The sequence below is a fragment of the Dermochelys coriacea genome, chromosome 3, assembly GCF_009764565.3.
Source record: "Dermochelys coriacea isolate rDerCor1 chromosome 3, rDerCor1.pri.v4, whole genome shotgun sequence".
Lineage (NCBI taxonomy): Eukaryota > Metazoa > Chordata > Testudines > Dermochelyidae > Dermochelys > Dermochelys coriacea.
Genome location: NC_050070.1, coordinates 209,129,943 through 209,153,416, shown reverse-complemented (window position 1 = coordinate 209,153,416; position 23,474 = coordinate 209,129,943). Strand labels below are relative to the sequence as shown.

Here is a 23,474-nt window from a genome sequence, read left to right as displayed (position 1 = left end):
GTTTAGAGATTACACAGTTTAGCGTTAAATAGCTAAGATCTACTATACCATGATTTCAAATACATCCCTGGCAGCTAAGCCTTTCGATTCACTCGTGGTAGGCCAGGGGTCTGCTGAAGTGGCTTGGTGCATGTGATTCTGGTGTTTGGTGCTGGGTATCTTGGCGGGGGAGAGCTCTGCTTTGCCATGACATTGGTTTGCAACAGCATGTGACTTGCTGTTTTGTAAACACTGCTTAATGAGCTCCAAGGCGGCTTTATCAATGTCCTTCACTGATTGAAGCTGCGTCACCACATAGTGAGCGTTAGCAGACCACTCCCATGCAATGTAGTCTAGCTGGACCAGCTCCTTTTCTTGATGGCTTTGAAGCTGCTCACCAGCTCTTCCTAGCAGCTCAGCAGTAAGGAGGAGAAGGTGGTCTGTCAGGCAGAGCAGCCTTTCCCGCATTTTTAGATGAGCTGTGTTCTCCAAAGTGTCTTCTATGATGGTTTTGACCAGCTGGACATTTGCCATTATCTGATCTGCCTGTTTAACCATCCCTCTGTCACCTCCCTGGGCATGTGCAGGAGGCCAGGCCAGTCTGAGGATGTTTTGGATAACCCTTGTGTACTCCTGATTGGTGCTGGTCAGGAGGAGCAGAAGTGCTTTCACTCTAATAGCAAGCTCTCGTTGGAGCAGCTCAGCACGAATGGACAAGTTTGTAGCAGGCACTGGGGAGACAGACAGAACATCCGCCACTTGCAGCAGAGCTTCAGTTAGTACCTTTACCTCCTCCCGGAGCACTAGGATGTCACACTGCACACTGCGTTCAGCACAGGCGAGATAGGACAGCCGGGCTGCCTCCTGTATTCTCAAAGAGCTCTCGGATACAGCTGCCAGGACATCCTGCAAGCAAAGCTTGTGCTTCATTGTATTCCTTAATTCACCTAAGAACAAAACATCTCGTCCTATGAGCTGATCCACAGCACTCAGGAGCACCTGTATGCTGACAGACCAGAGAAGGCAGATCCCCTCGAGATGGTCATGGTGAGAACAGAAGCAATCAGAAGACGGCACCTTTTCAAGTAAATGCTTTGTATTAGTCTGAACACTTGTGAATTTTGCTTGGACCCGTACAAACCTTTCCTGAATCTTAGGAACTATCGTGAGCTCCTCTTCACAATCTGTACATGCAACATCAGCCGCTAGCTGAACAACTGTTGCTAAAGTCTGCATTATCTCATCCAAAGTTTGTTTGCTCTTCAGAAAGTCAGCTGGAGCTACTGTGCAGAATAACTGCTGGACTAGACTGTACCAAGAGCCTGCCACAGCCACCAGGCATTGGTTAGTTTCACAAATCTTCTCCGATAACAAAACAGCTGTTGGAAGAAGTCTGTCTGCTCTGGAAACTGGGTTTGCACCTATCTCCCTAGCTAAGCTAATAATAGATGGTGTTAATAGAATTATCTTTCTGTAGTGGGTCAGCTTTTCCAGCAGTGGCGACTTGACAATTGGTAAGGCTTCCTGAGCTGCATCTACACAACAGTTGGAAAGTTCAAGTAAACGAAAGCAAGCAGTGTTTACAGCAGTAATGTCATGTTTCTTTGTTGCAGTGATGAGTTCATTGATCACAGGATGTACATCCACTCTTCTCGGGTATAAGTTATCTGCTCTTGGAAGCATCTCAAGAGGAGAGGTGGCTGACGGAAGCCGTTCCCTTAAAAATTCTTCCACTAATTCGATATTGTCAGCAGTGCTTTGTTTTATGATATCTGGTGGTCTGAGCTCTACATGGTCCTGGTCTGAAAAGCATCCCAGCACTTTTGGAATGTCAAGGCTCCGAATTTGTTCCCGAAGTGGACTAAGAATATCTGGGTGGTTAGACTCATGCAGCCCCTCTCTGACATTTCGAGTGGAGTCCATCAGATGCTTTACTCTCTTTGAAAATGCATTTCTAGTTTGTAGAAAAGAGATGCCTCCTAAACAGTGGCTAGTAGCAGTTCTCACTTCCAGAATGGAGATTTCCAATTGCTTAACTAAAACTAACAAACCGTTCTTGAAAATAGGATCTCTGACTTTATCCACAAATCTGTTAGTAACTTGGATCACGCGAGCCGCTCGGCTGGTCATATGACTGGCATGCCATGAAAACCTTCCAGAGTTCTGACTCTCTAGTTCTTGTTCACAACGCTCTCTGTGATCGGCCATTTCCTGAATAGACAGATCGAGGAATTCAGGCAAGTTGATTGTCTCATCAACACATGCTAACAAGCTTTCTGTTGTCCAAGCCCATCTTTGATAGAAGGTTTGTAGTTGTTCCTGGATGTTAATCTTATTTGGATCTTTGCTCATTTCCGTGAGGAGTAGAGGCATCGTGGCAAGGAGTCTATTTAAACAGTCTATACGATCTTCAATTTCTTTAATGATTTTGACATTGGTGCAGCTGGCCAGAACAAAATTTGCCACTTTGAGCATCTGATGAGCATGACCGAAGAAGGCAGTAATAAGAGGCTGAAGTTTTCTTAGAAATCCATCCTCTTCTGCAGGAGAATATTGCCCAGTAGTAGGTTCCAGTGCAGCCTGCATTAACCTTCTCAGGGGTTCGTTAATGTCTGTGAAAGTGTCCAGAATCTGACACAAAACAGCAGTGAGCACTGTTTGATCAAGAATCTCCACCTCAACTCTCATTGCATGACATTTCTCTTCTAGGTTGCATTCTAGTTGGCTTTGTGCTGGCAATTCCTCCATTATGCTTCCATGGTTGGAAATGCTTTTCCTGAGCATTAGGAGATGATGGCAGTGCTTTATCAACTGCAGCTTAATACTTCGCCTGGATGAGTTAGCTAAAAGCATGCAGTGGAAGACCAGTGTTTCCACAAGAAAACTGAATTTGCCCTCAGCTAGGTGAGCAGGGTTTGTGTTGGACAGGAGGCCCAGCAGCTGGCTCAGTTGCTGGGAAAAGAGCCTATTTCTCTCCAGTCGTTCCTTGTTTCTGGTGGTGTTTGTCAGTAAGGAAATCAGTTCCTTTATGGTGTTATCCATCAAATTGAAAATGTAGTTTTTGGAACCATTCACATGCTGGTCCTGGGGGTGCTTCAGGTGACTGTGTTTTGCAGCATGCAACATCGGGATACACTTCCTAAGGATCTGCAGTGTCTGGGCCAAATACTTCTGAGGAGGAGAATCTCTGAGCTCTTGGATGCGTCTTTCTGTCAAATTGTTCAGCAGGAGCAAGGACTCTGAAAAGTCACGGAAAGCAGCCAGCATAGCTGGTATGTCTCCTGCGAACTCAAGTGTGGTCAGGCAATCCTGAAGCCAATGAGCGGCCTGGATAATCCTTGTCACTACAGCATCATCTTCAAGCTGGAGGATCTAGTTAATAAATCAGAACAAAGATCACAAAAAAGGAACCATTGAACATTTCCCAAGACCTGTTGTTGTTTTGCTAGGAATGTACTTCTCATTTTCAACTTGTTGGCTTTGTTTTTAAAATGCCTGTGTGCATTGACAACATCTATCTAGGGGAATTTGAAAATAAAAGTTCTGCTGGTGAGCGATACCAGATCAATTGTGCTGAAACCTGAGGGTACAGAACTCTCATGACATTACCAAAACACCCGCAGAGTATCTCCACACTTCATAAGCAGTGATGGTTACAGCTTCTCCACGCTATTGAAAGCGAGGGAAGCGTTACTAACCGCATTTTACACGAGGAAATTGCGGCACAGAGAGATTAAGTGACTTGTCCAAGGTCACACCAGATATCTCCCAACTCCCAGAGTCATGCCTGAACCACGACCCCAAACTACTTCTCTTCCTTTGCTTTTATACCTCTTTATACAGAGAGACATGGAGCAAAGTTCTTGTATTTTCAGTTGGTTTGGGGAAAAAAGGCTAAAAGCAATGAGATGATTCAAACTATTACTGCTAGTAGGGTGGCCCTAAACCCCCAAGCACCTGGGCAGCAAATTTTGCTCTTAGTTCTGGCTGGGGGCGGGGATACAGCATAACTGAGGGGCTAGCACACTGGATCAAGACCTATCCCTGACCTGCTGTGGAACCGTGGGCGAATCACTTCACTTCATTGGCTCAGCTGTAGAATGCAGGTACCAACACAGGCCGCCTTTTGTAGAGTGCTCTGGGGTTTGCAGATGAAAAGGACCATATAAGAGCTACAACATACTTTGTGTGTGGCAAGTCAGAGCCCCATTGTGCTGGCGGCTGCACACTCATGTAACATGACAGTCCCACCACCAGAGAGCTTGTAATGTAAGGGCTTGTCTACACTGAGGCTTAGAGCGTGGCCAGCTGAGCGGTACATCTAGAGTGCACTAACCTGCCATGCTCCACACACTAAAAATTCTGTCATAAGCACCACTGCAGAACTTCTGGTGCACAGTAGTGGGATCCACACAGCCAGTTAATGCACTGGAGCTTTACTCTGCACCACTTGCCACACGCTCACTCTGTGTAGACAAGCTCTCAGTATCCACCTGTACCATGGGGCTACTAGCAGTGCCTTGCCTCCCAAGAGCACGTGAGGCTATCTTTATTTATTATTTCTCTGACGCTTAGGGTTGCCAATTTTGACTGGACATATTCCTGGAGGTTTCATCACACAACATAATCTTTAATTCCTGGAGACTCCAAGTCAATCCTGGAGGTTTGGCAACCCTACCAACGCCCTGGGTGGGCAGGGCAGACTTGTCCAGCAGCTGATCTTTATTCCCCACCACAACCTTGTCCTCCACACACACCCCACTCTGGGAAACAGGGGTCTAGGGAATTAGCCACTGTGCAGATCTCCTCCCCTGAGAAGGCAGAGCTGCTGGGAGGTAATGAAGGATTACTGGAGGAGGAGTGTATTTATAGCATGCAAATAACACAGCTGTATTACACTCACCTTTACAGTCTCCATTAAGACTCTCTTTGCTGAATCAATCAGTTCCTCCTGATGACTCTGAACGTCTGGCTGAATATGAAGTTTCTGGGCCACTAGTAAGATCCTCTTCCCAGACATGAGGAGCGATTCAGCAGCAGGCAGCATCTCCCCAGCCAGTAGTTCATTGTTGTACTCATGAGCCACCCTGGCGGAAGAATGCTGATCTCAGGTATGCAAGGTCACACACATGCCTTTAATGAAATGCGTCACCGTAAGCCAGCACCAGCATGGGACTGGGAATGCCGACTCCAGGGAGGAGCCAGACAACCTGAACAGGAACAAGATACAACCAGCTCCTACATGAACAGAACTCCGTGGAGGGTAAGCAGATGTAGGTCAGGGGAGGAGGGGGTGGGGTTGTGCTTTCCCTTAATTAAATGTTCTGGTTTTTAAACAGCAGCCGCATGTAAAATGGTCAGATGAGTGTGTGGTAGGGGGTAGAATGGACCCTCTGCCTAATCCAAATAAGAGGGGAACCCCCCCTCCACTTGCCTGCACCCCATCCCATACTAACTCTGTTACCCTGGCCTCCACTACGTGGTCAAACAGTCATGAAGGTATCTCTAGGGCTAGCAAAGGAGGGGCCTGAAATTACAGCTGTACTGCAGGAGAGGAGTTAAAAATCAGAGACACGTTCCAAAAAGCAATAGACAAGAGTTAAGCAAAAATACGGACACAGACAAAAATTAAAACCTATCCCAGTGTGTGAGGTACTTTAAATCAAAACGAAGGGAACCAGAATGCCTGGAGCAAATAGATAAATTAAAAAGCAACAAGAAAAATGTGGTCTATAGGTGTCCCTGCCTGCTCCACCTATAATACATGTATGTACACGCACACACATTAATTTTGCCCTCTTTAAAAGTCAGTGTTACCTTCTCGCAACGTAAGCAAGTTCTTCGGTAGCTTTGGCTAATTCTTCAGCAGCTTTTTCTAAATCAGCTAGGCGCTCGTTATTCACCCCTTCCCACTCAGCTGCGATCATTAAATGACAAAGTTGAGCTGCCATGGGTGAAATAATTCTCTCAATGGTTTTGTTGGAGGTTACAGCCCTGATGTCATACAGATAAAAAGGCTCCATCGCTTCTCGGCTACACACAGAAGAGACACAATTCAAGATTTATCTCCACAATACAGTAATATTAACTAACAACAGAATGCACTGATTCTGCACCTTCCATCCAAACATCTCAAAGGACCTTGGGAATATTAATGCATTTAGCCTCACAATGCCCTTGCATTAGTTCCAATTTTGTGCAAGCTGTTTCTACAGTCAGAGATGGGGTGTGCACCCTGCACGGGCTCTGGAGGGGTTAATACAGGCAAGAGAGGCCAGTTAGCCATAGGCTGCACCTCGAGGGGAGCTAGGACATAGTGAGGCTGAATTGCGGATGAAGCACACCTGGGCTGGGGGATGTGTCTATAAAGCCAGGAGCTGGCAGCAGGGGGGCGGCAATGAGGAGTCTGCAGACACACTCCCTGGTACAAGGGGGAAGTGCAAGAGCCTGTCCCAGGTGTGTGTGGAGCAGTCCAGGGAAGGAGCAGTAAGGGTTGAGAGAGGAAAGACCTGAGCTGCTGGGGAAGGGTCCCTGGATTAGAAGCCATTCTAGAGGGCGGGCATGGGCTCCCCTACAAGCTGCAGTGACATGTTAGGGGCAGCCTACCTGGATAACATCCCAGGATGTGGGGGTCTTGATTGTGACTTGACCAGAGGGTTAAGCCACCGAGAGGAAAGCACTGCAGCTCCCAGAGCACGAGAGTGGTGGGACGAGCAACCACAGGAAGGGGTGTCAGAGCATGTGGCGAGCTAATTCCCAGATGGACCACTTTAGGATGTGCCAGAATGGTAAGAGTGCCCCCTATTGCAGACATGGCTCTGGTATATAGCATAATGAAGTGTTTGGGGATCTGAAGCATACCATTGATGTCAGTAATCATTTACACTAGTAGTGAATTTGGCCCAGCATGTTAACGTCAGCTCCCCATTAGTCAAAATGGCTCAGATGACACAAGACAACTTGCTCAACCGCTCAAAATTCAAACTAACCCCAACAAACCCTTTGAGTTTGTACTATTTCCTCTTTATCAATTTTCACTTTCTTATGCTGCTGCACTTCCTACTGCCAGACAAGTCTAGGAGCAGAAAAGATCAGATATTTCACAGCTGCTCCTGTAGTCTGACCAGCCTGACCTGACACAAGCACGCCAAAAAGCTGGTGGGAAAACCCTAGCTAGGCTCAGAAGAGCTCCAGCTTAATTCTGCAGCCTCAGGTTTCCTCTCCACCTAATCTCATCACAAACCACGCAAATCATGCTAGTGCATGGCAGTGAAATGCTCCAGCGAGTGGCTAAAGTTAGAGTTTGCACTAAAACCCTTACAATTAGCTAAGATAAATGAGGAAAATATTCATCAGCTGCCTGTCTCATGGTTTCAGACTACCTCAAACTCACCTCCAAAACTATGCTAATTTTGCATACACTGGTTGCACACAGGCAAGCATTTGCACATGCTAATTGGACAGTTCAGATGTTCATCTACCCAATCTGTATGCGCAAAGCTTAGTTTTGAATGCAGCTTTACATGATCATTTTAAAAATCTGACTCTTGGAGTCTGTTACAATTATTTTATTTCTATTAAATCTTCTATTTTACATAGAGAATATTCAGAATCAACCCTTTCCCTTTTTTTTTTTTTTTAAAGTAACAGTACTACATGTGCCTTAAATAACTGAATAGCAAAGTGAAATTTACAGGGGATTAGAAGTGTCATTTTTAAAATAAACATGTTGTGGAGAATGAGCTTGTCACTTCTGCCCAGTGCAGACTCTGAGGTTGATGATCGTGTATAATACACGAAACCAGCTTGTGTGACAATCAAGTTAATCAATAAAAAAAAACCCAAGTGTTTTATTCTAGTAACACTGTTACAGTGGCGACGGACAGTCTTGGATAGTGATCTACCAGGTACTATACCGTTAAAATGTTTTTAATGCAGCTTAGTGCAATTTTACTTTGCTTATCTCAGGTGATCTTATCATTTGAACAGCCTTCCGCTGCAAATTATAAATACAAGAAAGCTATGATAAGCACAAGAACCACATCAAGTACAATACCCACCTGAAAGCACTCTCTACAATCAATGGTAAAGGTTATTAGACACCTGTGAGACCTTATTATTAGCCAGCCACACAACTCCTAACACATAATTGTCAGAAAAGCTTCAATGCCACTTTACCTTGTGGTGAAATGTGTTTCCACCGGTTTTCCAACTGCAGGTTAATTAAGATAACAAGCTCAAATTCAGTACATGGTGTACGCTTGTTTACAAGTAACAAGGAGCTAGCATTGCTGTGTGGTCTCATAGCTACGGGCAGTCAGCTGATGGAGGTGCTGACATCAGAGGCAGTAGTGTTAACTAGCCCTCCTACCGATTTTAAGCACTGAGCTAGTAGAAACTCCACAGCCCCCTGCAATGAGCACAGCACTGGCCAGAGAGCTGCTGTGGTGGGGAATATCTCGTGTTCTAATTTCAGTCCCCTCCTCTCTGTGAGAGAACCGTGTTTCTAAATGCAGGGGGAACAATGACCCGTTTATAAATTCAACCCAATTCGTATTGTAGCTGACGTGAAAAATGAAGCAGGCAGTTGTTCAGCAATGGGGACGCTCACAATAGCCATTGGTTGTGGCCAGACTGGGCCTGGCCCTGATGCAGACTTGCCAGGGAATAAGCTCCCCGCAGTAAACACCCACCCTCCTAGCACACTGCGGGAGAGCTCCCCTGACCTTGGTTCTAGAGACGGGGGGGAGCTCAGGGGCTGTGTACCTGCTTTTATCCCAACCAGCTAGGTGGAGAGGATGGGGCAGTGAGGCTGAGCAGGGCTGGTAGCACCAGAGACGGGTGCTGTGGAGAGCGATCTGGGAGATCAGAGACCTGCTGCAAGGGAACAAGAGAGAGCCACAGAGATCCCAGTGGAAGTAAGTGCATGGAGCAGCAGGGAGGGGCTGAGCTGTGGGAGCCCAGTAACCCCCCTACTGTGCTGCTGAGACCAGCCATGCAGGGAGCTGTCACTAGCCCTAGCCTGGGGGAATTCGTGCTAGCCCATGTACAGGGAGAAGGTGGCGAGCCCTGAGGGGTGATGGCTGCCTGTCTGCCAAAGCGTTCCCAGGCCAGTCCTGAGTCAAGGCCCTGTCTGAGCTGTGCACAACCCCAGACTAGGCCACCCCACCTCGCAGCAGCTAGTGGAAGGCTGAACTCAGACAAGGCCAGGATTTATTCTTTTCTTTCCTTTTCAGTTGACCCTTGACTACAGGTAGCTGAGAGGCCCATTTCCCTCCACTCCCCCGCCGTACTCGACTGGTGCATTCACGCACTTGGGAGATAGGTCTTCATTCTCTAAAGCCTCCTGGGAAACAACATCCAGTGACCTTTTGAACCAGGGTCTCTGTTGTAGGGGAAGATTTGGGGCTTGTACAAAAGCGGGGGGGCAGACATTGCTGGGATAATTTTGTGTGGCACTCTTGACACCATCACTCAGCGGGCAGGGCAGTATCCTAATCACACCCGCTGTCTGGGGCTATCAAACGGAAGAGCCTGGCTTCACCACCCCCACGAAGCAACTATTTAGAGTGGGGGTCTATATGTATACGTAGCAAGGAAATAGGTCCGTATATTTTAAAACCTTTCAACTGTTCAGTATATTTCAAAACCTTCCAACAAGTTTTCAGGCTGTTCCTGAGAGAGAGAAATCGGTTTGGTTTGGTGTTGTGTGTGTGCCCTTTTTAACAGTGTAATTCAAGATACAGCTATGACCCTGGTTAGGGATATGTTAATTGTTTCTGAATCTATCTAATGTGGGTGGGGGAGCACTGTACCTCAGAGACGGATCTGATGTGGGCAAGAGGAGCAGCTGGGGAGGAGATATTGGGAGAAGGGCCCATGGCAATTTGGAATCTCCTTCACCATTGTCTCCAAGTAAATCTTACCCAGGGTATCCCATACTCTTCTCTCCCTCAGAAGCAGCATTGCTCGTAGAGCAGTGAGAGAGTTTGGAAAACCCAAGTATCTGGTATTTGCCCAGCCCTTTCCCAGTTCTCTCTCTAACCTTTCTTAGCAGGAATATCAGGCGTGCAACTAATCCTTAATAAATCATTTCTTTTGTAGTCCATCTCACAGTGGGATTTTGTTTGCAGGAGGCCAGGATATCCTATGAGTGGGAGAGGTTTATGCTTATAGGTGAGTGGAAAGTATGGGGCATAGCCCGTGACTGTGCTACATTTGAAGTAGCCAATTTTTGGATTCCTGAACTTCCACTCTGAGTTCTCCGACGGCCAGAGAGCACGAGAGAGAGAACTATATGTAGGAGGAACAACAGGCACCAATCTCGGTGCAGATCAATCACAGCGTAAACTGCGTGCATCGGCTGAAGTGAGCTGTAGCTCACGAAAGCTTATGCTCAAACAAATTTGTTAGTCTCTCAAGTGCCACAAGTACTCCTTTTCTTTTTAGTGTAAACTGAGAACTTCCCAGGATAGGACATGGGGCTACAAGTGAAGTGAGACCTCTCACCACTTTCAAAATAAGAAAAGGAGGACTTGTGGCACCTTAGAGACTAACACATTTATTAGAGCATAAGCTTTCGTGAGCTACAGCTCACTTCATCGGATGCATTGGGTGGAAAAAACTGAAGTGATGAAGTGAGCTGTAGCTCACGAAAGCTTATGCTCTAATAAATGTGTTAGTCTCTAAGGTGCCACAAGTCCTCCTTTTCCTTTTGCGAATACAGACTAGCAGGGCTGCTACTCTGATACTTTCAAAATGAATCTGCAATTCAGCTACCACAATCCGGAGAAAGTGCTCGTCTAGGCAGCGGAGGCAGGAAGGGTAGGAACTGAGCCCCCTGGAGTCTCCTAGCCAGGGATGGGCTATTGCATTGAAGTGTTGCACCATTGTGCCCTGCTGAGAAGGGCTCCCTGATCTGTCGCTGTCTCACCGCTGCGGGAGGCCTTCAGGGGATAGTTCAGGGAGAGGAAGAATCAAGGCGGCTCTGGGCACCAGGTCGCATGGTGCTGGGATCACGCGAGTCTCCCCCGTGGCTCCAGGAGCCTCTTTAGGACATTTGCTCAGCGGGGAGAGGGGCCATTCCCTCGTTCCTCCCCTTGAAGGGGGTCAGAGAACTAGGACCCCGAGCTCGCCGAGCCCGCGGCCTCTGCCCCGCCCCGCGAGGCGCATCGCGGGTCCTGCGGTCGCTCTCCCGGGCCCGGCTAGAAGCCCGCTTCCCGTCGGCCTCCCCCGCACGTGTCCGGGGGGAGAAGGGGAGCCGGCGGCGGCCACCCACCCGCGTCACTTCCGGCCGCGCGGCCTGTTGGAAACCCTTCCGGATCCGGGGACCCGGCTCGAGGCCTCAGCGCGCGCGGGGCCGGTCGAGTCACGCGCCGCAGCAACACCCCTTCCCCCCTCCTGCGCCGGCGCGCGCGCTGCCGACCTGCCCGGGCCCTGGGCGCTCCCAGTGGCAGCGCGGCCCCCCCTCCCCCCGCCGGGCACCTTGTGCAGCGCCGAGCACAGCCGGGGCCTGCGGGCGCCGCCATCCTCCACCTCACACCCCCCCTCAGCGCGGCCGCGGCCCCGGCCCCGCCCCTCTCCTGGCTGCTGCCGCGGCCCCGTGCCGGAGCGGGGCTGGGGGCCGGCGGGGGTGTCACCCCCCGGGGTGCGCGGCCCGCGGCCGGCTCTGACTCGGAGCGAGGCGGGAGGAGCGCAGCCCCGAGCTGGGCGGCGGGCCCCCCCCCGAAACTCGCCCCTCAGAGCGGCGGCCGCCGGGGCCCCGGCCCGCCCCCGGCCCGTCAGCGCCGCCGCGAAGCGCGGGGGCGGGGCGCGCCATGGGCGGGGCCGGGGCGCCGCTGCTGGCGGGAGGGGCCGGGCTCGCGGCTGCCGTGCCCGTGCCTTGCCCGTGAGCCGGGCGGGGCGCGGCCGGGGCGGGGGGGTCCTGGCTCCGCCTGATCTCGGGGACCATGTAGGAGGCGCTGGCGGGTTGGAGAAACGCACTAGGCTCTGCCCGGGGCAGACCGGCCCCCGTCCATCGCCGCAGAGGGGAGCTCGCTGGGGACGGGGACAGGCCCCTGCTCCCCTATGGGTGTGCCTGGGGGTCCATAGTTTGATCTTCCTGAGCGGATTATAAAGCTGAGCCTGCAGGCGCCGGGCCGAGAGCAATGCCTCGCGGCGCTGGTTTCCTCTGAATCCAGCCGCGTGGGTGGTAGCCGGGGTCGCGGAGACCCGCTTTAGGGAGCCGCAAACCACGCTGCCGCCCGGCTTGTGCGTTAAGTGGCTCGTGTTGAATGGAACGATGTACACGTTTGTGGTCCGAGATGAAAACAGCAGCATCTATGCTGAAGTGTCCAAAATACTCCTGTCCACCGGCCAATGGAAGAGGCTGAAAAGAGACAACCCCCGATTTAACCTGATGCTGGGGGAGAGGAACAGACTGCCCTTTGGGAGACTGGGTAAGAGAAAAAGCAGCGCTGGCAGGACAAGGCCAATAAACAACACAGCAAGACAGCTGGTTTTTATCAGTCAGTGTTCAGTGCAACATGCTAATGCTTGGTCGTGTGGAGTGGGCCAGAACCTGTGCTTTTTATTGTTTAATCAATAGTGCGAAGTAATTTGTTTCCATTACAGCCTGTTCTCTGATGTTTCTGGGGATGTACGTTTATATGCTTTTGCATACTGGGAAATGTAAACTAATATGTGACTAGCGTGTGCTGCAGAGTAGCTTTGGGTGTTGTTTGCTGCAACAGGGGAGGGACTTGGCCATTGGCATGGCAGCAGCAGTAGCAGGGGGTTTGCCTTCGGGAAGTACAACAGCATAGCTGAAGAGAGATTACGGTGATGGCTCTTATTTTTAAAGTTAGCCTTCGTTAAAATATAGCATTTTTATTACCTAAAGGTTAACTTACCCAATTGTAGAAATTTAGTCACTTGGGGCTGTATTAACCGTTTAGGTCACATCTATGTTGCATTAAACATTTTAGTTTTTACAGTTCTGTTCCATTATACTGTGGAATCTTAGAGGAATTTTAGAACTGCTGTCTGCTTATAGCAGTATCTTAGATTAGACACCGGGAACAAAGGAATGCTTTGAATCAGAGACCTCAGCAACATGATGCTATATTATGAGATATCTGCAATTTTCAGCTGGAGATGAGATTTTTCTTTCAACCAGTATATTTAAATTAAAGTGTCATAATGTTTATGAAATCAAATTGCTATTTGAAATATTACCTAGTCTGATATAGAAGCAAGGCCAACTGGCTCTTACAAAATGTAACCCCCCTTTCTTGACTGATTTCAGGGGGCTCCTTGCCCCAGCCCCCAAAGTGTGAAAGGGTGGAGACCCTCACTCTGCTTTTATCTCGAGTCACCACATGTTCCCTTCTCCAGGAAGCCCTTTGACCCTTAAAGAAATAGGTAACATTTCTTTATCTTTAGGTGTTTTTCACCTTTTTGAACTTCCATGGTTGGTATCATTTGGTGAGAACTTCCTCACCCTTTTCTGAAATCTTGACGGTGGGGTTGGGATCAGGATTGACTCAAACATGGCCCGGGGGGGTTGGGGGGGGGGAATTTAACATAACATGTAACTCTCTCTGCTTGTATGACAAACCTATGCCCATAGTTTATCATTCAGCTCCCCATACAATCACAAGTTTTCTCATAGGAGAAAATGAGTTCTGTTTAGTTGCGGGAGAAAAGTAATTTAATAATAGTACAGTGGTATCAAAATGGGATCTGCAGTGTATTTTGTTGAAGATTTATTTTTTATATATATCCTAATGTAAAAAAGATGAGTCATTTTTAAAGGGGGACGCTGGGAAATTCTCTAAGTGGTACTAAGATGTGATTTGATCCATTTTTACATCCTCTTATAAATTAGATTTAGGCAGATTGTTATATGAAAGTTTGTCCCTTTATTATTGCTATTTGAGTTAGTTAATGATTCTGCATGAATTTATTTTGAAATTAGCCCAATGAACAGTGAGATGACTCATTGTAAAACTTCTGTGTGGAATTTGGAACGGTTGTCTGTTTCTCTTCAGAAGATGGTCAGAATTGAATTAAGCCAGCCAGGATGTATTCAGATACAAGTATCTTGCGCTCAGAAGGTCTGGTTCATCCAGGGCTGCCCTTTGCGTTTGCTAACAGCACTAGAAGAATGCTGCAACACTCTGCAGAAAACCCTGCCTGGGATCAAAGAGAACTAAGGGATTGACTCAGTGAAGACAGCTAGAACAGGGTTGTGTAAGCATTGGGGAAATGGAAAGAATCAAACTTCTCACTTTGGTGTGAACCAAAGAAATAAAGGCCCTTAAACACTTCTCACTCAGAACTGGCCTTTCAGAGTCTATCGGCTGATGTGTGGAACTCAGCAGTGCTCCTCTGGAAAACTTTCTATACGTTTTCTTGAGCGGGCAACAGATCTGTGCTTGCTTTGTTTAGTGCCCAGGCTCGTGTACTCCATCCATTAATGTGAGAGGCAGGAAAATAAACATCATGGAAATTGGCCTGGGGACATAATAGCTCTGTTGACAGGCTGCCCCTTGGCCCCCAAGTCCATGTGATTTTGCTCTGCAGGTCTAGAAATGGACATGCTAAGGGGAGGGAGGTGGTGGGGCCTGTGGGAGGGCTGCTCCTCACTCCCTCAAGCTCACACCCACTGGGAGTTTATTGAAAGCAGATTGTTGTTTGTTTTTATTTAACCCATCCTTAGTGGTGACGCAAACTGTGGTAAGCTGCGCTGTTACTCTGTAAGCTGGTGCAGCACATCTACGCTAGATGCAAATAGATAAGCTTTAATGTCATTTACAAAATTCTCATAGGAGATTTACCAACCTGGGTACAAAATGTATGCACCAACCCTTTACCATGAGGGCTTGTGGCAAGGTCACAGCTAATTATAGTTACTGGCCAACTGCAGTCTAAACTCCCCTTGAGCTGTTGTGGCAATTAGAATTGTGCTGGGATGATCTATAGAGTTATTGGTAATACAAGTTAAAAAATATGTTTTACCAAACTAGAATCTGTAACCTGATGGTGTCCCGTTTTAAAAAGAAATGGAGACTGATTTGTGGTGTTTGATATTGGGAGTCATACACCTGGTAGGACATATTACTATGTTTCACTAATATGTATCCACCAGCACAAGCCCCCAAAATGACAATTTTAGATACAGGAGAGGGAGGGGGATTTTTACAAATTTGAAGAAAATGTTGAAATTGCCAAAAGTGTTGAAGAAGTCACCTTTGATTGCATAGCAATAGAATTATGAGCTAGGAGAACACAATAAACCTGAGGCAGTGTGTAGGCTACTACCAAACTCACAGGGTGGATGGTTTATTTTTAACCAGTTTGTCTCACTTGCTGTGTTTTTCCTCTGAGAGTTCAGTTGTTAATGCAGAGCTCGCAGTAGGTCATTCTTTTATTTTTGCCAGCCACATTTCTGTAGGAGCTATTTGTTTTGCAGTCATATGGGCAGACCTTTTCTCGTCCCTGTGCCATCACTCCCATTCTCTGCCCCCTCTCCCCAGAAAACTAGGGGGGGAGCAAACTCCACAAGCTTCTTAGATTTCCTGTAGACTAGGGTTCATCACCTCTCCCTCTCTAGATCCCAGGGGATCTTCTGAAGGTAACAGGGTCATCTGCATGGAGGTCCTTTGCATCTGCACCAGCTCAAGGCCTCCCTTCCCCTCTCTTACAGCCTTGCATTTCTGCCAGGGACCCATGCTACTGCCCCTAGAACTTCCTTCCCCTCTTGAAGGGGGTCGTTCCATAGCACAGAGGGAGTGTTCCACTGAAAAGTAATCATTAACTACATGGAGTGAAGATATCTGATAGTAGAGGGCTCTTTTTAATATAGCAGGCAAAGGCTGAAACTAGCCAGAATCGGAGGGACAAATTAGTAAATGATGGTAATTAATCATGGTATAATTTACCAAGGCAAGTGGTAGATTTTCAGTTATCTAGAGTCTTGAAATTAAGATTGGCCTGTCTACAAATATGCTCTAGCTCCACCACAAGTCATTGAGCTGGATGCAGGAATCAGTGGGTGAAATTCTCTGGCCTGTGTTAAGCAGGAGGTCAGACTGGATGATCTCAGAGGTCCCTTCTGGCCTTAAAACTACAGGGGAGAGGGAGGGAAATTATGGCAGACCTAGGCTGCATTCACTGTTGTACAGGATCCCTGGGGAGGTTGAAGAATGATGAGAACATATTGCAGTGTCATTGCTGATCCTGCGGAGAGCCTTCTACTGTGGAGAGCAGCATACAGAAGTTGAGAGATCTGCATGTGCTTGGTGAGAAGGATTTGCCCTATTGCAGTGAAATATGTTTCCTGGCTGCCGTCAGGAGGATTATTCTGAACTGGAATCTCTCTCTTTCATTTCAGTAAATCGGGACAGCTTCCTAATCCTGTAATAAGAATGTGGAGCTGTGTTCCTGAAATAGCTCCTGCGTCTGTTCCTTAAGAGTAGGACTGGTTCCCCTTGCCATGACTTTCCCTCCAGCATGTTGCTGTGTATTTTCCTGTTTCCCCCACCACTTTTTTGCCTGTATCTGTTCTTTTAACTGAAGGATCTTAAAGCGTGTATGTATAAATATAGTGGCAAAAAAGAACACTAGAATAACCTCTTCTAGTAGTAACACAATAAAATGTGCATAATGGAGTCCTCTTTCTTTTCAAGAAAATACAGTAATAAGATTAGAGCATAATATCCAGTTCTTCCAACAGTAGCTCCTATTGAATGACCATCCAACAGAGCCAATATCACCGGCATTCACTTTTCCTTTTCTGTTATTTTTTGCTTCATGGCAACCAGTTAGTAAAGATTAAAAAGCTACTCATGTATGGCAGTCACTCATTGGTTTTTCGGGTGGCCATTAGAACAACTAGAGTGTGGCCTGCAGACCCCTGGGGGTCCACAGACAGTCTCTAATATTTCCAAAGGGATCCACACATCCATTGGAGGTTTTTCAGGGTCCTGCAAATGAAAAAAAGGTTGAAAACTATGGAATTAGAGTAACCAGTAAACCAGTATTTCCCTTTCTTATTTTGTGAGTGCTGTGTGAGTTTGTCTAGTTCCCGTGCATGGAACTAACGTGCGTCTTATACTCTTCCTTTTAAAGCACGTCCAGCTGGAGTGTGCCTCACGGTTTTCATTGAATTACCTGGCCACCTCTGCTCCTTCCCAATCTCTCCTCATCCATCCAGCTGGTTTGGGTGCCATTTCTCTTCAGGACAGTCTCTAATTTGAGAGCAACTTGGGGGCAAACCTTTAGCCCAGTCTGGTCGGGCGTGCTATGTGGGTGGAATCTGCGCCCCGACCCCAGAGCCAGTTTGGATTCTGTTCCAGTCCAATGGCTACTAGCCCTGAAGTAACAGCCCCTTCCCCACCGGGTTGGGTTGGAGGAAGATAGAAGTGTTTGTGTAACAACCAATCCTGTGCTTCCGCTCCCAGGCCCTGCGCCCTGTCATAGGGAGCTCATGCAGAGCAGGCCACTGCTAGTGGGTGACCTGCTGTCTGTCTGGCAACCCAAAATCCATCCCTTGCCCCTTCTGTGTGTAGCAGATTCTTCTTTTTCTGAATCAGATAGAAAAGGTGCCAATAGAGAGCGGTCTTCAGTGCAGGGAGCCTCTCTTCAGCTGTATCCGCTGAGAGTAGGGCACTCCTTGAGTCATGATGACAGGGCAGCAATGGGGAAAGGGCACACTTCCACTGAATCTGGGCATTTTCAATATTTCAGCTTTGTCCTGAGCGCTCAGGCTGGCTCTCATGCTGGGAGAGGAGTCAGGGGCATCTGTGGGCTTTTGAGGATGAGTTCAGCCACCTGAGAAGGACTTTTGGCTGGGTGGTTTCTTGTGGGAGAGGAGACAAGTTTAGAAGCTGGGGTGGGCGATTAGGTTCTTAGATGGTCTTTTTTGTAGATTGTAAACTGTTCAGGACAGATTGTTGGCTACCCTGTGTTTGTACAGTGTATCTCACAAGGAGGTCCTGTCCTTGGTTGGTCCATAGGCACTGCCCTACTAAACATGATGGATTAATAATGTGTAGCCATTGGGTGACCGTTTGACACTGGGTCTGCCTTCGACCCTTGTCGTTGTTCATCACCCCTTTACTTCTAACCAAGAAAAATAAAATAAGGTTGCCTAGCCAATAAATGAAAGATTCGGCACATTTCTTAGAAATAATCATTTGACATTTGATTTTAATTGTCAAGACACACAAGGTAGAGTTGCTGCATTATTTCTTGAGTCCAAATGCTCAAACGATGTCATAGAATCATAGAATCATAGAATATCAGGGTTGGAAGGGACCCCAGAAGGTCATCTAGTCCAACCCCCTGCTCAAAGCAGGACCAAGTCCCAGTTAAATCATCCCAGCCAGGGCTTTGTCAAGCCTGACCTTAAAAACCTCTAAGGAAGGAGATTCTACCACCTCCCTAGGTAACGCATTCCAGTGTTTCACCACCCTCTTAGTGAAAAAGTTTTTCCTAATATCCAATCTAAACCTCCCCCATTGCAACTTGAGACCATTACTCCTCGTTCTGTCATCTGCTACCATTGAGAACAGTCTAGAGCCATCCTCTTTGAAACCCCCTTTCAGGTAGTTGAAAGCAGCTATCAAATCCCCCCTCATTCTTCTCTTCTGCAGACTAAACAATCCCAGCTCCCTCAGCCTCTCCTCATAAGTCATGTGCTCTAGACCCCTAATCATTTTCGTTGCCCTTCGTTGTACTCTTTCCAATTTATCCACATCCTTCCTGTAGTGTGGGGCCCAAAACTGGACACAGTACTCCAGATGAGGCCTCACCAGTGTCGAATAGAGGGGAACGATCACTTCCCTCGATCTGTCCCCCACCATCTGTGGCCAGGAGGGGGGCGGATAATGCTTACAGACACTTGTCTAGCTGGTGAACCTCAGGGGACTCAGGATTTTTAGGTGCTCTAAGCAAATAACACATCGCTACTCTCTGTTGTAAGGACAAGGTGGGGTCACATTAGGGGGAGGTTTGGTTCGTTGCAGATATTTGAGTAATAGACCTATTTGTGGAATACCAAGTATGTATGAGTGACAACCAGCACTAGAATATGGAAGTATATAAGGCATATATGATTTACCACCACAAATAGTAAAACCTAACTTAGAATGGTCAAGCCTAAGAAAGGTGCTCTTCAGGATGCAACCTGGGCCCAATATCAGCATCATGCGGTTGTCTGGGGTACTGTATAACAGAGAAGTCTAATTTTTCTCTTTTTTCCTAGGATTCTTTAGCAATCTGTTCCCCCCCCCTTTTTCTTTTGAATTGAAAAGTTTTGTTTCTTAACTCTCCCTTTTCTCTTGTAGGTCATGAACCTGGACTTGTGCAGCTGGTAAATTACTACAGGGGAGCTGACAAGCTTTGTCGCAAAGCTTCATTAGTGAAGTAAGGATTCCATTGAAACCTTTTAGTGTGTTTGAAGAAACGTTTTTTCTAATGCAATTAAATATTAAGTGTGTTTTGTATGATGCTTGAGAAAAAGCACCAAAATTTGCCTTTAAATGCCTTCTGTTCAGGGGCCCTTCAGCAATCTTCAGATGCTGCATCTGCTTTTTTTCTTCAGTCATTTGTGTGCCCAAATAGCATTTCAGTTTCTAGATACTGGACCGGATTTTCATGGGCAAGTAGCATTTGTATGTGTAATTCTGTTGTTTGCGCTTGCAAATGGTGCTGCATGTCAAGTTGGGAATGCAAGAGCAGCAGGTGGTGATTCCTAAAATGTGGACCTAAAGAAACAACCACTACAACATTATCTGTTTCTCCTGGTAGATATATTTTTAAAGCTTGCTTCCACTCTGCTATTTCTGTTGTTCATTTTTACAGAGACTTGCAGTACTAATGTGCTTCTAGCTAACCAGATCCTTTGGTCAAGTGAATGCCAGGAGACGTCTTTTTCAAAAGAGATGACTCAGAGACGGAGTTTCATAATAATCAGCTATGCCAATGTCTCCTGCAAGGAGTAGTGCATGTGCTTCTATTTGTTAGAGATGGAATATTGAGTTGTTTTTTTAAAATATGACTTGGGACTGAACTCTGCTTCTGTTAAAGCATGTTCATTTCAAAGCTCCTGGTCTGCTCAAACTGTTTTAAGACATCACTGTCATACAACAAGAGACAGGCTGCGGGGCCTACATCAACGTATGTAATGTATAGTATCATTCTGTAGCCCGCCCATCGTAGTCATTTGTATACAATGGTGCACCTTGGGCCTGCATGGCTTACGTTCCTTAAAAAATCCCATCTAGAAATCCCAGGCCCTTCTATGTAGATATGATGTAAACAATCACCCAATGCCAGAGAGCAGATTACTTAAAACCATTCATTGAGATTCACAAAATTATTTCTATGTAGCTTGTACTTTATGGTCAGTGCCTGTCTTTTCTAAAGCTGTAGCTGCCTTTCCCTTTTAATCCCGGGGATCACCAACACTTCTAAAATCCCCTGTGACTCTGAATAAAACCATTTTGACAAAGGACCAGATGCAAAGCCCCCTGAAGTCAATGGGAAATTTCCCTTTAATATCAGTGGGTTTGGATTGGATACATAGCTCCCATTTGGAGACAGTTATGTTTCTGAATAGCCTAGTTCACCATTCTGTTCCCCCTCATCTTTTCCGATCAAGTTCCACCGCACAGCAACTTTTGCAGGGGCTTCTGTGTTAGGACACAAGATTCCCAGTGAAAAATCTTTGCTGGTTTCTCATAAAGCTTTGTGTGGATACTGTGCAATATCTAGCTATGTGGAACCATTTGTTTATTGATCATTTCAGAATATTTGACTCCAGTTCATGATAAAAGGCAAAAATATGAAAGACAAAATAGAAAGATCTAGATCAATGATTTGTAACAACGTTTATTTAGAAAGGTGAGTGCTCAAAAACATCTTTAGGGGAGAGAGGAATTTACCCAAATCTCAGTCTTATAGTATTACAATATTTGCTGGTTTTTAAAAAAATATTTTGTCCTACTGTTTTTTTCCTCTAGCAGCTTTAAAGAGAAGACTATTTTCAGCAAGTTAATAGAAATATATACAGTACAGTATTATTATTGTTGAATATGCATTCACCATATTCACTAGCAGGAAAAAGGCTTATGTTAATGATACCCTGCATTTAATAAGTATAAATTATTTTGGGAGCTGGCATGTTCTAGGATTAGCAAGGCTAACGGGCTGGTTTATCTTCTCCAACTAGGCTAATCAAGACGAGCCCTGAGTTATCAGAATCTTGCACATGGTTCCCAGAATCATACATGATTTATCCAACTAACTTAAAGACTCCAGTGGCTCCAGCGCAGAATGGAATTCGCCATCTTATAAACAACTCCAGGACGGATGAAAGGGAAGTGTTCCTGGCCTCCTACAACAAGAGGAAGGAGAATGGGGACGGGAACGTGTGGATAGCCAAATCCTCGGCCGGTGCCAAAGGTTTGTTTCCTGCTGAGATGCTCCAACTCTTTTCTGTTCTTGTTTCTATTTTGTTATTTAAAAAAAATAGAAGGATGATGATTTTCCCTGCATCGTGTCTAGTCATGGTTGCAATATGCCTGTTTAATAGCAGTGTGTGTTCCACACTGCAGGCCTTTACATAAGTACCACATATAACTCTGTTCTCTGCACCGGCTGGGGCATTTTCTGGTCTCCCCTCTGCTCCTAGGGAACCGTCAGCACTGATTAAAAGTATAAACCTTCACACTCTGTCTGATATTTGGGGGGATGAATAAGTGACTAGCAATGATCTACGCTGATGCCATAAACACCCAGTACTGCTCCCCGGCAGAGCTCTTTGTGTGGGGAAGACCCCAGCGAGAGACAAGGCACGAGGTGTGTCCTGTAACAAAGCCAGTGCAATATGGGGTGCGGCGGTGGGGGAATGTGGGGGGCAGGGGAGAGTGATGGGGGTGGAAATGAGGGGGGGAGTAGGAGAGGTGCAGGGAAATATGAGTGGCAGGGAAAATAAGGGTTACAGAGAGGACCGATGATCATAGGGGCAGGTGGATGACAGGAGACTGGGGAGAATGTGAGTGCAACCGGAAGGGAGGCAGGAGAGTGATAGGGTCTGTTGTACTGCTGTCTCTCAGGCCAGTGATACGGAAGGTGGAAGGAGAGGAATTGACTGGTAGCTTCCTATTCCAGAGGATTTGGGAGGATAATGGAGCAGAGGGGTCGCCCTCCAAGCAGCCGCTGAGGAGGCACCTGCATTCCTGGTTGAACGTTGAACCTGAAACGAGCGTACACACGCATACAGGGAGTTCTCTGCAAAGCTCAGACACTGGAAGGCAGCTTCTCCCCACCGGCTCGTGATGTCTTGGTGCTCATGGCTGGCAATAGGGGATGCTGGAGAGCAGACCAAAGGGAGGCAAGAACAGAAACAAGGAAAGGAAAGAGGACAGAGACTGAAATCACGTAGAGGAGGGGAAGGAGAAAAGAAGAGGGACATAGACACTCTCAGACGTGCGTGTCTGGAGTAGGAGACATGAAACCAAGTCCTCCCCCTCCTTAAAATCACTACGACTTGTGTTTAGAGGGAAGCTAAAAATCTCGGTCCTTGTGGTTCCCTGGGGAACCCGCTCACCTTGGATACAGAGCTGGCCAGACTGTCAGCTGATGTCAGTCAGTCAGTCTGTAATGCCATCAAACAATGCAGTTATGCCAACTCATGGCAGCCCAGATCCAGCCCAGAGGCCTTTTGGCCACCCATAATAGTCAGCCACTTCATTTTGCAGAAATCCCCATCACAAAAATCAAGTCTGAGGAAAATCTCAGTACTTTAAATAAAAATCATATTGATTGACTGTTAATAAAGACAATAAATACTCTGGACAATCATAATTTGTCACGTACAAGACCTCAAATGATTTTTTGATCCAGTATTAGGAAAAAAGCTAGCAAGTAATGCTACAAGAAAGCTTTAAAACTGTATACATTCCAGTACAAGGTGTCTGTAAAATATATTCTTATTAATGGACAGTGAAATTCCAAAGTATATCAAAACATCTCACTGAAAATCAGTGTGGATGCATTCTTCCAGAAGATTGTCCTTTAGACCATCTGTTCCCCTATCACTATGTCCTGTCATTCATATCCCTCGGACGTGACCTAAGAGAAGGCTTGGTTTCATCAAAATGAAATAAAAGGACATGTTTCTTCCCATCTAATCTTGGTAGGAAAAAGTACTCCTGTAGTCTCACTAGCTGATTTTACAACTCTGATTTAAGCAATAACTAAAGCGTCTCCTGTATCCGGGGAGTAGCTATGACAGGGAAAATTATAAAGTTTTTTACTTAAATATGATAAATGTCTCCTGCTACAGACATGACCCCATCTTGTCAGTTATTGCAACAAATGTAATTGTAAGTGTTTGACACACAGAAGCAGAACCCAGAGGAGAAAATTAAAACGGAATACAGAGCACTCTTATAATCTTCAAAAATGGTTCATATCTTCTCCCAGAATTGTTCTATACAATAAAA

General features: G+C 46.7%; 2 protein-coding genes across 14 annotated transcripts in view; one reads left to right on the top strand and one right to left on the bottom strand.

Annotated features, from left to right (window-relative positions):
• LOC119853783 (catenin alpha-2-like) overlaps positions 1-10,449 on the bottom strand; it is a 29,791-nt gene extending 19,342 nt beyond the window's left edge. For 6 of the 10 annotated variants that reach the window (XM_043512378.1, XM_043512379.1, XM_043512381.1 and 3 more), the window contains exons 1-4: positions 8,158-10,449; positions 5,797-6,012; positions 4,883-5,066; positions 49-3,351 (exon numbers count right to left, since the gene is read on the bottom strand). In XM_043512378.1, coding sequence (XP_043368313.1) covers positions 49-3,351; positions 4,883-5,066; positions 5,797-6,002 — 3,693 coding nt within the window. In that variant the 5' untranslated portion in view covers positions 6,003-6,012; positions 8,158-10,449. Of the gene's footprint in view, positions 1-48; positions 3,352-4,882; positions 5,067-5,796; positions 6,511-6,585 lie in introns of all 10 variants that reach the window. The other 4 variants (XM_043512376.1, XM_043512377.1, XM_043512382.1 and 1 more) reach the window with 4 other exon arrangements.
• A 1,396-nt stretch (positions 10,450-11,845) lies between these two features.
• The window catches only part of TTL (tubulin tyrosine ligase), a 36,204-nt gene continuing 24,575 nt past the window's right edge, over positions 11,846-23,474 (top strand). For 3 of the 4 annotated variants that reach the window (XM_043512392.1, XM_043512390.1, XM_043512391.1), the window contains exons 1-3: positions 11,925-12,416; positions 19,311-19,389; positions 21,197-21,429. In XM_043512392.1, the coding sequence (XP_043368327.1) occupies positions 12,260-12,416; positions 19,311-19,389; positions 21,197-21,429 (469 nt within the window). In that variant the 5' untranslated portion in view covers positions 11,925-12,259. Of the gene's footprint in view, positions 12,417-19,310; positions 19,390-21,196; positions 21,430-23,474 lie in introns of all 4 variants that reach the window. The other variant, XM_038395750.2, reaches the window with a different exon arrangement.